This window comes from Aulonocara stuartgranti (genome assembly GCF_965226115.1).
Source record: "Aulonocara stuartgranti genome assembly, chromosome: 12".
Lineage (NCBI taxonomy): Eukaryota > Metazoa > Chordata > Actinopteri > Cichliformes > Cichlidae > Aulonocara > Aulonocara stuartgranti.
In genome coordinates this window covers 3077456-3094203 of record NC_138948.1, presented here as the reverse complement: position 1 = coordinate 3094203, position 16748 = coordinate 3077456, and the positions used below count along the sequence as shown (strand labels likewise).

The following is a 16748-nucleotide window of genomic DNA, read 5'->3' as shown; positions in this document are numbered from 1 at the left end:
GTTGCTTAAGATTGCTTCTTTCCAAGCTCCTTAGACTACGATGACCTGGATGACTGAGAACCTTCACAGACAATAATAGTAATAAATAATAGCATGATACACTATTTTGCTAATCCACTTTAATGTTATCTAATATTTGGTACCCTGTTTTTACTACACTCAGCCATTTTAATATTGTTTCGCTGTTCTGTTGAATGTGAGATAATTCTGCTTTAGTAATATATTTGTTTAAATTTTGACTTAATTTATCTTGATTTTCAGATTAGATTTTACCTTATTTTTTTCATATTTTGGTTCATTTTTATTTAGCTCCATACTTTCTATTTAGCTTCTGTAACAAAATTTTTAAAAATCCAACTTTGGGTACATTTTGGGATACATAAACTACATTTTATCTCATCTTATCTTAAACTTGTTGAAGGTTGTATCCCAGTGAAAATGTGTAAATAAGCAGAATGCATTGCGGAGTAATATGTGGGCATAACTGTGTGAGCTTTGTAAAGGAATCCATCAGAAAGAATTAAAAGGAAATTAAAAGGAAAGATTAATTTACAATAACTGTCAGATAATTAAGAAACAAACCGCTCCATGCCAAAAGTCTGAGCTCTAAATTTAGGATCTAAGTTTATCGTGAGGATGTTTTGCTAGTTCTCATACAAAGAAAGGTGAGCACTGTTACATGTGATACCCATAACTGACAACAGGAGGAGACTAGGGACCAATAAAACTGCCAGGGATTGGAGAATAAAAAAGATATTCCTCATCACCAGGGATTTAATCTGGATCAGAATGATCTGAATTAAGAAAGCTGCATCTTGCAGTCCAGATAATCAATGAATTCTTGGTTTTTCAAACAATTTCCAGATGCAAGTGATTCCAGATTCCAAATGAGTTTAAAACACCAAAAAACATAGCCAGAAACATAAAAATTATGGATATTAAATTTAGCAATAGGATGGATCACACCATTCATGTCCCCTGTGTAGTGTAAAACCTTTTCATTAGGCAGGCTATAAAATGATAGTTTCTGCGGTACTTTGAAGCTGATATTTGTATAACCTGCTCGAGCCTGTTCTTTACATGGCTAAGAAACAACAGACCTGCATCAGTCAGGATTTAGTGCTTTTGGGGGCTTTTAGAATTCTCAGTCAGTATATTTGATTTCTATTTGGGTTTTATTGTTATTCTAGTGTTTGAAGTTTTTCTGTTTATTGAACTTTGGATTCTGGTTTTGGTTTCCTTACATTTTTAGCAGACTGTGAGTTTTATTTCTGGTAATAATATGAAGTGTTTGACCCCTGCTTTTGGTTTATGGTTGTTCTAGCCATGACTCTCACTTTTGTAGTTTTGTGTTTTGGTTCAAGTTGATTTTTATTGGTTTCAGTTCCTCACGCCTCATTTCTGTGGTAACATCTCAGTTCTCCTGTGTTCCTTGATAAGTGCTGCTATTAATGTCTGTGTTACTTCTCTTCTGTGTTGCTTTAAAACCGATGGTGATCCAGCTTTGATCTGATTATTACCCCAAACTCCAAAAAATAATGACCTTCCACTCTTCAATTTCAATTACAGTCATCTTGTGGGCCAAACTGGATACTTTGGTGGACTGATTCTGCGCCACATGTCACATGCTGTAATTCATTAATATCAATATGCCCTAAAAACTCCCTGAAAAGCCTTCAGCTAATCCAAAATGCTGCAGCAAGAGTCCTGACAGGGACTAGAAAGAGAGAGCAGATTTCTCCTGTACTGGCTTCCCTTCATTGGCTTCCTGTTAAATCCAGAATTCAAAATCCTGCTCCTCACATACAAGGTCTTGGATAATCAGGCCCCATCTTATCTTAATGACCTTGTAGTACCATATCACCCTATTAGAGCACTTCGCTCTCGCTCTGCAGGCCTACTTGTTGTTCCTAGAGTATTTAAAAGTAGAATGGGAGGCAGAGCCTTCAGTTTTCAGGCCCCTCTTCTGTGGAACCAGCTTCCAGTTTGGATTCAGGAGACAGACACTATCTCTACTTTCAAGATTAGGCTTAAAACTTTCCTTTTTGCTAAAGCATATAGTTAGGGCTGGACCAGGTGACCCTGAATCCTCCCTTAGTTATCAGAATCAGAATCAGAATCAGAATCAGAATACTTTATTGATCCCTGGGGGAAATTATTTTTTGTTACAGTGCTCCATTTTAAACCAACATTAAGACAAGACAGACAATACGCTAACTAAGAATAGTACAATATATACATATATATACATACATACATACATAAGTCACTTATAAATAAATAGTTGGAAAAGAAACATGTGTAGTTGTAGCAGCAAACAGTGTGTTAAGTGGATGCGTTGTACAGGGAGCCACAGGCAGGAATGATTTCCTGTGTCGTTCAGTGGTGCTTTTCGGTAATCTCAGTCTCTCACTGAACGAGCTCCTGTGACTGACCAGCATGTCATGGAGTGGGTGGGAGGTGTTATCCAACATTGTCTTTATCTTGGACAGCATCCGCCTCTCCGACACCACCTTGAGGGAGTCCAGCTCCATCCCCACAACATTGCTGGCCTTACGGATCAGTTTATTAAGTCTGTTGGCATCTGCGACCCTCAGCCTGCTCCCCCAGCATGCAACAGCATAGAGGATCGCACTGGCCACAACAGACTCATAGAAAATCCTCAGCATTTTCTGGCAGATGTTGAAGGACCTCAGTCGCCTCAAAAAATAGAGACGACTCTGGCCCTTCCTGTAAAGTGCTGTGGTGTTTTTAGCCCAGTCCAGTTTATTGTCAATGTGTACTCCAAGGTATTTATAGTCCTCCACAATGTCAACACTGACCCCCTGGATTGAAACAGGGGTCAAGTGTTTCCTGGTCTTCCTGAAGTCCACGATCAGTTCCTTGGTCTTTGCCACGTTGAGCTGCAGATGATTCTGCTCACACCACGTGACAAAGGAGTCGACCACAGCCCGGTACTCTGTCTCATCATCCCTGCTGATGCATCCAACCACCGCAGAGTCATCAGAAAACTTCTGAAGATGGCAGGTCTCTGTGCAGTGGCTGAAGTGCTGCAATAGACGTAGGCTGCCGGGGGGATTCCCATGATGCATTGAGTTTTTCCTTTCCAGTCACCTTTCTCACTCACTATGTGTTAACAGACCTCTCTGCATTGAATCATATCTGTTATTAACCTCTGTCTCTCTTCCACAGCATGTCTTTATCCTGTCTTCCTTCTCTCACCCCAACCAATCACAGCAGATGGCCCCGCCCCTCCCTGAGCCTGGTGCTGCCAGAGGTTTCTTCCTGTTAAAAGGGAGTTTTTCCTTCCCACTGTCACCAAAGTGCTGCTCATAGGGGGTCATATGATTTTGTTTTTTTCTCTGTATGTATGATTGTAGGGTCTACCTTACAATATAAAGCGCCTTAAGGCGACTGTTGTTGGGATTTGGTGCTGTGTAAATAAAACTGAATTGAATTGAATTGAATGTTTGAGACCCCTGGCCAAGGCTCTGTTGGTGATCTAAACAGTTCATCTAGGTATCAGAAATATTTGACATCGAAAGGTGTTTTTTTTTTTTTATGTTAAAAGGCAGTTAAAACTACTATTATTTGAAATACAGGGTTTAGTCTGTGTTTGTGGGGTCAGTTCAGTTTGGTGAGCAGGATCCTCCCAAAGCTTTTCTGCCCTCACAGACAGCTGCACGAGAACATCTGCCCACCAGTTCTGGTGCACATCAAGGCTTTTTCACCTCTTTGCTGACAAAATGTTATAAACACTGTGCATTTACGTTAAATCCAACCAGAACAATATGTATTCATGACCTTATTATAACTCCATCAAACATCACATAGACTGTCCTGTGACGTAGTTTAAGGAAATTCCAGATGCTTACTCGCACGGAATTCTTCAATAACTCAAAGTTTTCTTATCCACCATCACTACACACATTAATCCTGCTCTCCAGTCTTGTCATATTTGTTTATGTCCTCAGTCTGCTCCTAATCCATCTCCATTTCCTTTCCCCCTCAGCTGTGCATTTCTGCCCCCCTGCTTTATTTCAGGGGTTATTGATGTTTACAGAACTTGTTGCTGTCGTCTGCTAGTTGGCTGTTTTTTCAGACTGTGCCATCTCTCTAACTCTAACTCTAACAGAAAGTATGTGAAGAGATTTTGTCTGAATGAAGAGATGATGCTCAGTGTGTGTTTGTTTCAGTGTCCTTTTTGAGATTGATAAGCTGAAATAAAACAAATTAAAAGATAAACTGGGAATGTTTGGACCTAATCTTTGGTTAATACTCTTGTTTTTTTAGTCATCCACATCCATTCCTCCCAGCCAATCCAGAAGGTTGCCCACCCCCAAACAAAAAATAATTTGGTGCTTGGGATGCTTCCAAAACAATGAAGAGGTCTGACCCTGGGTGTATCCTGAGTCTGCTCCGGGTCTGTACTGGGTCTGGGCCTCTCCAACTAGGGTCTCACATTGCAGGTGTTCAGGAGGAGCATTACGTCTGTTTTGTTGCTTTAATTAATTTATTATTAACAATAATATAAAATTATGCACAAAAGGAATTACTAATGTAAAAAAAAGAAAGAAGTGGTTTTATGTATATATGTTCATATATAAATATATGTGGTGGCCCCTAGAGACAAAGCACGTACAAACTCCAAAACACATTCCTAGCATGAACTGAACTTCCAAAACAGCTACCTAGATCACTTAAATTACACAATTGAAAGCATATGTGTATTGTTTGTGTATTTATACACAAGCACTCATATATATTCAAATAATAATAATAAAAAAGGTTCATTTACCTGTTACTACCACACATCAAATCCGGTCGTTGGCACTTGCTGGCTTGTGTAGCCACTAAAGCTCAACACTGCCTCTAGCACCTCTAGTGTTTTGAAGTTTTTACGTGCTTTGTCTCTAGGGGCCACCGTAAATATACTTTTATTTATTCACTCCACATAAAATGTAATAAATAAATCATATAATACAAAAACCAACTATTTACATTTCAACTTTTAAATATTTAAATTTTCAGCTTTTTCCTTTTAAACAAATTTAAAGTGAAACAACACAAAACACTGCAAACCACAACACAATTAAATATAAGTTAAAATATGAAAACAAAAAGAAGATGCATATTCTCTGTCATATGGGCCTGCATGAATAAACTTTCTGAATCCTTTATCATCCAAAACTGAAAGTAGTTGTGGATGATTACTATACCTTTCTAATGTGGCGTTGTTGTCCCTGGCTTTCTTTCTGTCTCTTCCTCCCGCTCTGTTCCTGTGCTACTGAGAGTGTAACTACCGCCCCCCTGCCCAGTGTAAAGCACAAGGCTCGCGTGCAGAGTGAAGCGGGAAAAAAGTGCGAGAGAGGGTGAGAGAAAGAAAAAAAACAAAACCCACGGCTCCCAATAAGGAGCCGGCTCGCGTCGTTCACTTCAAAGAGTCGGCTCTAAGAGCCATTTCGTTCGCGACCGACACATCACTAGTGTGAATCATCACCTTACTGCCCCGGAGGGATTTATGCTCATGTGATCTCAAGAAATATGTTGTTAGGGGCAAAGCAAATTGGTCCTCCTTTAGGGATCAGACTAAGTGAAGAGGACACCAAGAACCTTTCCCGGATCTGCAACACTGACCTCAGCCTGGAGCCAGGCCTGAAGGATGGGGCTCAGAGGCTAAGCCATGAGGCCTGACTGGGCTCAGCCCCAGTGAGTTACATGCATCCATCTGCAGGAGGTGGCAGAGGCAGATGCTTTGGCAGTTCAGTCCCAGGCTTGTATGCACTTTACTCTGAAAACATCAGCGTAAATGTTCTTGAAGTCAGTCACTTTTTGTATAGCTCAAAGCAAACACACATGCAAATAAGGAATACAATAAGACAATAACGTGTTTAACAGAATCTCACCCAGATATGCTTCAGGGTGAAAGTGAGGAAAACACGTTGAAGCACAAAATCTCAACAATTCAGCATAAAATGGTTCATGGGTTGAAAAAAAGCAGATTAATCACAGAAGTAAACCCTCATCACTTTGATTCAAGTCAAAATGGGATAATAATGTTGGATAAACTCAAGCCAGTGCCCTCAGAAAATAACTGGAGGTTTTTTCCTTTTATTTAAAATGACATACATCGTCACATAGAACCTTTGTATTCTAAGAAATATTATACAATTATGATGGGAAATAAATAGCTTCTGCTTTTGTTTTTTATCATTTTGACGTCACAGAAGGATTAGACGTCAAAGAAGGAGGGGGACTAGATTTCCTGGAAGGATTTCACATCAAAGGCAGGAGCTGGCAGAAAGTTAAAGACAACATGGATCAAAACAGCAGCATGGTTGCCTAACACCTTCAAACTACAAAGCATCCATAAAGCCCAGCAAGTACCCCTCAAAGTCTTCTTTAAAGGGAAAATCAAGTCAAATACTTAATAGGCTTTGTGTTTATGAAATGTAAAGTGAGCTGAAGCTGGAGGATCATGAAACAGAGACATCCACGACATTCATGTTATTATGGCTTCTCGTCTCCCTCCACTTTGCTTTTTTTTTCTTCCTCTGGATGAAACTCGTCGTCCATGAGGGAAAAACATCGAAACGCTGACACGTGTGTGGTTGTAAATGTGTAAAACAGCAGCTGTTCTGCATCATACACACAATCATGAGGGAGAAAGCCCTTCTCATACCAACTTGTCTGAGATATGCTGTATGAATGTTAGCCTTAACAATATTTTGTGTTGTGAATAAAAACATAAAACAATGTTTTGTGAACAAATTTTAACTTCTGGAAAATTTAAGTAGCTTCAGTGAAAACATCAGACTCTTGTATCATTGACTCACATTCTTCTACAAACTGATGTTTGTCTTGAAAATTCTTCAGAAAATTAGAAAGTAAAGAGTCAGTTCACTGAAACACAAAGCATGCACAATTATTGCTTTTGCATGGTTTCAATAATCATGATTTGTGTAAAAAATAATAAAGAAAGCTAAAATTGGCTCTTTTGACAGATTCATGTATGAGAGGGATGACTCAGATCAGATGTCAAAAAGTAACACTAGAGTGGCAAAACAATTTTCTTTTACATTAAAAACAATAATTAAGCATAATCAGCCACAAAAACAATCCACAGAGATCTTTGATTAATTTGATTGGTCAAATAAACAAACATCTCGTCCTGAGCAGATTCAACATTTGTTCAAGACAAACTGCAGAAGCAGCAGGTGAAAATCATAGACGACCCCTGGATTCAGTCGCTTGTAGAAACTCTTTAGCAGCACAAACTTGAAATAGTTGTTTCCTGCGTGACTTGATCAGTCTTTCACATTGCTGTGGAGGAATTTGAAGTTTGCTTCAGTTCAGCTCTCTTAGCACTTCAGTCGGTTACAGTCTGGACTTTGATTGGGGCCGTTGCAGCAACTTTCTTCATTTTTCAGCTATTCTGTTGGACATTTGCTGCTGTGCTTGGGATCATTAACTTGTTGTGTGACCCAGTTTGGGTCAAACCTTCACTGTGAGACAGAAGGCTTGACATTTGACTCTAACATGCTTTGTTATGCAGAGGACTTCACGGTGCACAGTAGGTCACTCTTGACCTACTGATCTCCAAAGGCCTGAGCATTTCAAAGGTTACTGTGTCTGATGTGGGCCTGTCTGATCATTACTGTGTTTTCTTTGAAAGTAAAATCTCAGCCCACACAAATATATCAACAACAGTGATCACAAAACGGTGTATAACTGAAGACAGTAGTGCAATTTTTAACCAGGTCTTCCCATTAACACCTGCCCTGCCCAGAGGGTCAGTCAATGAGCTCGTCAATAGCTTCAATGCTAACATGTTAAATGTAATGGACACTATTGCTCTCATTAAGGTGAAGGTTATCTCTGGAAGGAAAAAGTCTCCATGGAGAAACTCCACACTGGTGAAAAATGAAAAAAGAGGGTGTAGGAAAGCTGAGCGCAGATGGAGAAAAACAAACCTCCAGGTTCATTATGACATCTATAAAGAGAAACTTCACAATTATAATTTACAACTGAGGAGTGCAAGAAGGTCCTACTTCTCTGACATCATCACTAAAAACAGCCATAATGCTCGGGTCTTATTTTCTACAGTTGACAGGCTAACAAACCCTCCTGTGTCAGTGGCAGCTGAACTTCATTCGACCATGGCCTGCAATGACTTTGCCAAATTCTTCACTGAAAAAAATCCAAAAAATTAGACAAGCAATTGGTACATCAACAGCAGATCCAGGATATGTACTGTGTCCACCAAAAAACTGTTTAAACACCATGAAACAGTTTCAACCTATTAACAGCAAAGACCTGGAGGACATCTTAGGTCAACTGAACTCCTCCTCCTGCTGTTTAGATGTCCTGCCAACAAGTTTTTTCAAAAAGGTCTCAAAGACTTTAGAGTCAGACCTGTTACAGATCGTCAACTTTTCTTTATTATCAGGTGTGTTTCCAGAATCACTAAAAACTGCTGTAATCAAACCTATACTGAAAAAGGACAATCTTGACAAGACACAAATGAACAACTACAGGCCGATCTCAAATCTCCCGCTTTTAAGTAAGATCATTGAAAAAGCAGTTTCTCAACAGCTCAGTTACTTCTTAAAACAGAATAATTGCTACGATGCCTTCCAGTCAGGTTTTAGACAGAACCACAGCACTGAAACCGCTCTGACCAAAGTGTTTAATGACATATGTCTGAACACAGACAGTGGAAAAATGTCAGTCCTAGTTTTACTGGATCTCAGTGCAGCATTTGATACAGTTGACCACAACATATTACTCAAACGACTGGAGAACTGGACAAGTCTTTCAGGAACTGTACTAAACTGGTTCAAAACATACGTAGAAAACAGGAAATACTTTGTATCAATAGGTAACTTCACATCTGAGCAGACAAGTATCACATGTGGAGTTCCCCAAGGTTCCATCTTGGGACCCCTTCTGTTTAACATCTACATGCTCCCACTGGCACAGATTATAAACAACAACAAAATAAACTATCACAGCTATGCAGATGACACACAAATATATATCACAATGTCACCAGGAGACCGAGGCCCTGTACAGGCTCTTGGTAAATGCATTGAGGAAATCAATGACTGGTTGTGCCACAATTTTCTCCAGCTAAACAAAAACAAAACTGAGGTAATAGTCTTTGGTGCCAAAGAAAAACGATTACAGGTCACCAGAGAACTTCAATCTATACATCTAAAAACCACAAACCAGGCGAGAAATGTGGGTGTAGTGATGGATGCAGACCTAAACTTAGAAAAACACATTAAGACAATAACAAAGTCAGCTTACTATCACCTCAAGAATATATCAAGGATAAAAGATCTGATGTCTCAACAGGACCTGGAAAAACTAGTCCATGCATTCATCTTTAGTAGGCTTGATTACTGTAACAGCATCTTTACAGGTCTACCTAAAAAATCAGTCAGACAACTACAGCTCATTCAGAACTCTGCTGCTCGAGTCCTCACTAAGACCAAAAAAGTGGACCACATCAGTCCAGCTCTGAGGTCTTTACACTGGCTACCTGTCCGTCAGAGGATAGACTTTAAAGTTCTGATGCTGGCCTATAAAGCTCTGAATGGTTTAGTACCAAAATACATCAATGACCTCCTGACCCAGTATGAACCATCCAGATCCCTCAGGTCATCTGGATCCGGTCTTTTATCAGTTCCCAGAGTCAGAACCAGACACGGAGAAGCTGCATTCAGCTTTTATGCTCCTTATATCTGGAACAAACTCCCAGAAAGCCTCAGATCAGCTGAAACACTCAGTTTATTTAAATCCAGGTTGAAGACTCACCTGTTCTCAGCTGCATTTGAATAAAGCACCAAATCCACACTTTAAGCTTAAATTTCAAAACTTACATTTAACTACTGATTTTATCTGTTTTGATTTTATATACTGTTGTTTGTTTGTTAATTAGTTAGTTAGTTTATTTGCTTGTTTTATTCAATTTTAAATCATGCTTTTTATTTGTTCTTGTTTCTAATGTCTCTGTAAAGCACTTTGAATCACCTTGTTGTTGAATTGTGCTATACAAATAAACTTGCCTTGCCTTGCCTTGCACTTAATGACTGCCAGAGCTCAACTCCTCACTCCCACCTCCGTGCCGACAGTGTGAGGTGTTTGATTTTCTCCAGATCTGGTGCTGTGCGTTACGGCCAAACGTCTCCACTTTGGACTTCTCTGTCAACATGACATCGTTCAGATGCAACGTTGACTAAAAATAAGCTGTGCTGCCATGTTCGGTTTCTCCCGGCAACCCTTCCAAACAAAACACACTTGTTTGGGCTTTTTGTAATTGTAATGTCATGACCTTTAAAATTTGCACGCTAACTGAGGTCTGTAGAGTCTTTTTGCTTTTTTGCACTTGCAGAGTCTGACCTTGGGGTGAAGTTCCTGGGATTTCCATTAATGGGAATACTGGGAACGGTCTTGAATATTTTCCACTTTTGAATAACCTTCCTCACCATGTGCTGGACTTCAAATTATTTAGACATATCCTTACACCCATTAGTGATGGACAGCAACACTGCTGAAGGTCAGTTAATAAGTGTATTTGATTAGCAGCATCTGGCATCTCAATAATTTTAGAACCTGGTGGGAAACAGATGATTTTGTTATTGTGTCCTGAGATGTAAAGGTTTATAATGTAACAAAGATGTACTTTCTTTCCTCTTTTCCCATTGCTTTGGATGTTCAGACACCAAAATTCCCCATGGCAGCAGAAATCCCTGTCCTAGTTTTGATTTAGCAACACTCCAAAATGTATTGATGATTGTGTCAGATGAACCTGAAAGGTTAAAGTGAATTTCAAAGTTAAATATTATTCTCTTGTTTTTGCATATAGGTAAAGAGGCTAAAGGTGACAAATACGAGCTCTGAGAACAATCACAGGTTATACAGCAACCAAGTTTAAGTTTCCAGAAAGCAGTTAAGGATTCCCAGTAAAGTGGGGAAAAAGGACAATACAAGCACGATGACACATCTTCCCTACGACCATTGACAATGTTTCTATGCCTTTGAGAAATGGTGCACACGTGTGACTCTGACTCTAAACAGCACTTTCCATGACTTGTGCATGGGCAGCATGCTTGAAGGCATCTCTGCTTGGGACTCTACTGTCCTGCTCGAGGACTTCAGCACTCATGTGAGCAATGACAGTGTGACCTGTGGAGTGTGACTGGCAAAGAAGGCTTGATCAAGTGGTCTTGGTTTGTTGGACTTTTGTGCTAAACAACAGTTTGCTCATAAAGAAAAACATTGTATTTGAGCACAAGTGCATTTAGATTGGTGGTCTGTGAGAGACCTACAGAGAGATCATGTCCCACAGCTGGTTTGGGAATGCCAAAGGTAGAAGGTGGCTGGGGAGAGTGAAGTCCCAACTTCTTTGTTTAGACTTCTGCCCTAGATAAGCAGCAGAAGATGGATGGATGGACTTTTTCAGCGCAAGAACATTTAAACACCTAGAATATCTTATTGCAGCTTTGCATTACAATTTCTATTGAACTACCTGAAAGAATAGCCCACCCTACCTTATTCAAATAACAATGTGGCAACTGATACGCAAATAATTTGAAATAAACTTTCAGCATTTCATTGAAGCATATTAAAAATAGGCTAGTAAGTGTTTTCTGCAGCTCTGTGCAGCTTCTTGGACCCTTTGAATTCATTCCTTTGATTTGATGACTCATTCTATTCTGTCTAATGAAACCTGAACCAGCAGCTGAAAGTAAAATGTTTCTTTATCAAACAAGGGCAAGTAAACCCACTGATTCCACTGAAGCGTACATCCAATTACTAAAAAGGTTAGCAAAACTGGAGTTGGTGGAGATGAAAGCAGAGCTACAAGCACCCTGGACTTTGGGACAGGCAGAAACACAAAGCTACAAACACATTAGACATCAGAGCTAATTGGATTCACCAGTGATCATGAACCCTCACAGTGTGTTTGGCCCTGAGTTTAATTTAGTAAATAGTCTCAACCAAGCTTTACTTCAGAATCATGGTCCAGAAAAACAAACAGTCTCATAAAACAATACAAAAGCCACGTTAAGAGGCACCTGGACCAGTGTCCACAGTGGAGACAGATATAAGACGTCATACTTGTTGAGCCCACATTCATCTCATTCTCACAAGTGTTGATGGATGGAGGGAGACACACAGGTCACTTCAATAATAACCTCATGGCATTAGAAGCTACTTTCCATAAACTTTCCTACAGTTTCTCCGTAAGTGTGCCATAAACAGTGGTGTGCACTCTGCTCTGAATAGTGAAGTCTTCACTGTGTACATGCAAAATTTGAATTAAATTTGCATAAGTGGATGTTTGCTTGGTCGTCCATCATAAATCATTTCCTATAAATATTTTTATCACACAGCCAGTAAAACAAATGGGAAACACAGGAGCTACTGGTGTGAGCTAACACACACATACGTTATTATCTGGAGACTTAATACACCTCATTTGATATTAGTGTTATACAGATCATGCTGATAACAATTAAACAAGATGCTTTAATGCTTTTGGCTTAATGCTACAATCTGTTGATCTGCTGATTGTCTGAATGATGCTTTTATTCCCGAGTGTTCGTTAAAATAATTTCCACATAAGATACATTTACAAAAACTTACAGTATTGGTGTTAAAACCTGGATAGCGTGAAAGTTTAAGCTGATAACAGTTTGATATAAACATGAGTTTATTAAGGCAGAATTGTTTGAATCGCTGCTTAATTCTGAGGAAATATTTTCAAAAAACAAAACAAAAAAGTTATAAATATGTTGAATCGCAAGTAAATGATTATTACCTGTGGAAGTTTATGCTGTCAGAATCTGCTGCCGTTTATGGATAACGGAAATGAAATAGAGAAAATGTTAAATGTTAGAAGCCTAATACCTGCAGACTCATTTGTATAGAAATGACCTGGCTGAGGCAGAAACATTCAACACTTATATTAAAATTCCTGTTTAGTATGGAAGTTTGTTTGTGCCACTGAAAACATGTTTTTTTTGCCAAAAAAATCTATATTCGGGCTAACATCACAATTTGACTTAATAATTAGAGATTTCGAGTTGTGTATTTTGAAAGTTTTACTCAGAGGGATACAAAGCTAAATGTTCAAGGACTGAATCCACACCTTATGTCTGCCTTAGTTAACAATTTCAACTTGTCCCTAGTTTTGTTTTTACACCGACAAAAACTGGCAAAGGTGATGACAATTGTTTCTCTATTTCCAAATTAAATATTCACCTTTTCCTGGAAAGTCAGGTCTGTGTGGAATGTTAATAAAACTCCTTTTACCCCATGGCTGGCCACCAGATTCTGCATAAATAGTCTGGAAACATTAACCAGTTTGTTCTGCCTTTCTTTTCTTAAATGTGCACAATTGAAACTTGGTGCTGATGGATTTCCTGCTCTCAGTAGCTTTATTGTCTCTGGAAACCATTTTGGTTATCAATGATTCTTTAGTCCAAAAGAATTTGGGAGGGATGCAAAGCTAAATGTTCAAGGATACACTGAGTCCACACTCAATGTCTGCCTTATCGCTTCAAACCAGCTGTCGCCTGTCATCTCAAGGACAGGAGACCTCAGTTTTATCAGTGCTGCTGGGACCAGGTGGTTGACAGCACATGTTTTGGATACTGTGGTTTTGCAGCGTGGCCCACCTTGGATTTGGTCTGTGCTGCCACATCCCACAGATGCTCCTTTGGGATCTGGCAAAGATGGGTCAAGACTTGACCCTCAAGCTATTCCTGAGCAGACTGACCTGCTGGGCTATGTTGCTGATGTAGGACAGTGACAGTTTGAGTCACTCGAGCTATTGTCTTACTTTAACATTGCAAGTATTTGGTGTATTTAACTGTTACGTGGGTTGCAAACCAAGAAAAGACCTTAGTGAACAGTTTTCTGAACCACAGCAGATGATAAGATAAGAGTTTTGATTTAGAATGGGAGACTTTAGGCTTTAGACTTTAACAGTGGCTCAAACCAAGACACCACAAACAACTATTATTTTTATAACAGGGTAAGCTATAATTAATAATTTCATAGTGTGAGGAAGACTCAGGTAAAAAAGAACCTTCAGCAAAAATAACAAAAACCCTTTTTTTTCAGCCATGGCATGAAACTTACTTTCCATTTAGTCAAAGGAGCTTGCAAAGAAAAGCGTCTGGTGATGATAATGCTGATATTACAGCCAAGTAAGAAGGTCGACTCAGCCAATCTTGCAATATTTCTTCCAACAGATGGCGCTCTATAGCTGCAGAACTAAGCAGCTTCAGCAGGTGTCCTCTTTAGAAGCTGCAGCTATGCTGAACATTACCGGCATCTAATGAAAGCCAGGGCCGTGCAGAGATGTTTGAAGGGGCGGGGGGGGGGGGGGGGGGGGGGGGGGGGGTCAAAGCTAAAGTGATTTCATTATCCACAGTTAACAACCTTGCACTTAATCCATAATAAAGTAATGATAGAAATGTTATAAAATATTGCGTTTACAATTGTTTTTATACTTGAGTAATAACTTTAAAAAATCTATACACATAAAACACGCACAGACACATGCACATACAGTGACATTTTATAGTATATACTGTACGTACTATGGTCAAAAGTTTGCATGATGTTGCTGATCCAGAATCCTTCCCATAGGATTTATTCCTAGTGCTATAATAATAAAGTAATAAGGACAAAATAAATAAATAAATATAAAAGAATGCATTTATGAGGATCCAGTTTGTTTGACTATCCACTCTGTGCAAACCCTAAAAAAAAAAAAAAAAACTTGGGGCACCCATCAGGAAAGGGGCAGGTGCTCTGCTACCCCCCTCTGCAAGTGCCTGATGAAAGCATCCACAGATTGTTATGTGAGCCAAAAGTATGTCCAATAGTAATAAGTTAAACGTGATTTCAGAAAGTACAGATTACCAGATTTTGAAGTATTTACTAATTTCGGAGTATCTAATTGAATGATTTAAATCCAATGTCGCTCTTTTTGTGCGTGATTTTAGTTCGGACAGACTTTACTGCGAATATCCGCGTGCGTTCCAACATCGTGCCCGCGCGGTCAAACCGCGCAATGGTTCAGCTGGAGCAAAAACAAAGCTGGGGGAAAAACAGGACGGTGCAGCGGAGGGGCAGTTTGACCTCCCACCGGAGGAGTGGCGTTGAAGGAAGGATGGTCCAGGAGATAGAGGCTGCACGCTGAGCGCAGCTGCTGTCACAATGCCACATTCAAACTTACTCTAAGAAGTGGGAGCAGTACCTCTTATCTGCATGCCAGCGAAGGAGGGACAATAAGAACCAAAGACACAAAGCCAAAGATCAATAACACAGAGGTAAGTCCGCAGCTCCAGTTTCACTTTAGACAGCGGAACGTGTTCCGGCCTCGTGTACATGCGTAAAAAGACGCCTTGGTACGAAATCAGCTTTGTTTTCTTTTCATTTTTCTGCAGGTGTCTTCAGGAGCCGGTAGACTTTTTCTTGCTTTTTGTGACTTTATATGCTCAACTTGGTAAATTATCACAATACTCAAGAGTGGGCTGCGCGTAAAATGCGCAGCTGTTGTTTTGGTCAGGCCGTTTGCTCGTTCAACTTGATTTGATGGTGTTTTCTGGGAGCCAAAGGGTCTGCACACAAGTGCAAAGTTAATGAAGTCCGCTTGTTTGATCTTTCGGTGTGAATGTCAGCACCATATGTTGCATTTTTCCTGCGTTGTGATTTTAAGTCTAACCTTTGCTAAACTTTTACAGCGGCAGCAGCACATGTAGCACATTGTTGTGATTCCTGTGTGTAAGACTTGTCCGTGAAAGCAGGGAAATCACCTCTCTGTGTTACTTTGTCAGGTCAAACATCAGCAGCCGCTCGCTCCTCTGATCCGCTCTACTCAGCAGGGAGATTTATCGCACGCTGAAGAGATGAGTGGCACCAAGAAGTAAGTGATCCCGTCAGACGCTTTTTCACAGCATAGTTAAGACATTTTATATATTAAGATTGATTCGAACACACGTGTGTGAAAAAAAGCTGCTGATACTTGTGAGCAATTACGATGTTTTGATTTAAAAAGTAAAAGCGTAAAAACAGGCGTTTAATTTGTTCTTTTAGTCTCTGCCTTTCAGATTCATTTAAAATAAGAAACCTGTCAGTCAATTTGAGCGTAGCTCCCATAATAAATATCACATGTCGAGGCAGGACAGTCGTCCATTAACAAAGGCCCAGCCCTTTAAGGTCAGTTTAGGTTTAAAGATGTGAAAGTGTAAGCTCTGACACACATGGATTCTGTCACCTAACGTGCAATTGTTTGGATGGTGAAGCTACTTTAAACACACCGCCTATATTTCTCTGATAAATATTAATCACAGAATATATTGGATATATTGATCTATCTTTGTATTTTAAAAACATTTGGAAGGTTTTTGAAATAACTGTAGAAACCCAGATCTTGGTGCGGCTTTATGATGGGGTTTTTCAAGGTTGCAATTAGAAACCCAATAAAGAACACAAAGAAGAAAGAAGAACACAGAGACGATAAAAGCAAAGCTTATTACAGTTAATCAATCTGATCAAAAATGAATCACAAAAAGTGTCTGAATATCTTTTGTTTGTTCCATCACAAAGATTGGAGCCATAATTTCAACATCCATCAGCACCTGCGTTTATTTAGACACCACACTTGAATCTTCAGGTGTGATAGCTGCCAAAAAACTATCCTTTTACTGCACAACCACCCT

The 16748-nt window shown here is 39.6% G+C and overlaps 1 protein-coding gene across 3 annotated transcripts in view; it reads left to right on the top strand.

The window, feature by feature from the left end:
* Positions 1 to 15101: 15101 nt before the first annotated feature.
* Positions 15102 to 16748, top strand: part of slc4a4a (solute carrier family 4 member 4a) — a 64976-nt gene continuing 63329 nt past the window's right edge. The window contains exons 1-2 of one of the 3 annotated variants that reach the window (XM_082555013.1): positions 15102 to 15356; positions 15864 to 15952. In XM_082555013.1, coding sequence (XP_082411139.1) covers positions 15936 to 15952 — 17 coding nt within the window. In that variant the 5' untranslated portion in view covers positions 15102 to 15356; positions 15864 to 15935. Of the gene's footprint in view, positions 15357 to 15381; positions 15435 to 15583; positions 15703 to 15863; positions 15953 to 16748 lie in introns of those variants that run through there. The other 2 variants (XM_082555015.1, XM_082555014.1) reach the window with 2 other exon arrangements.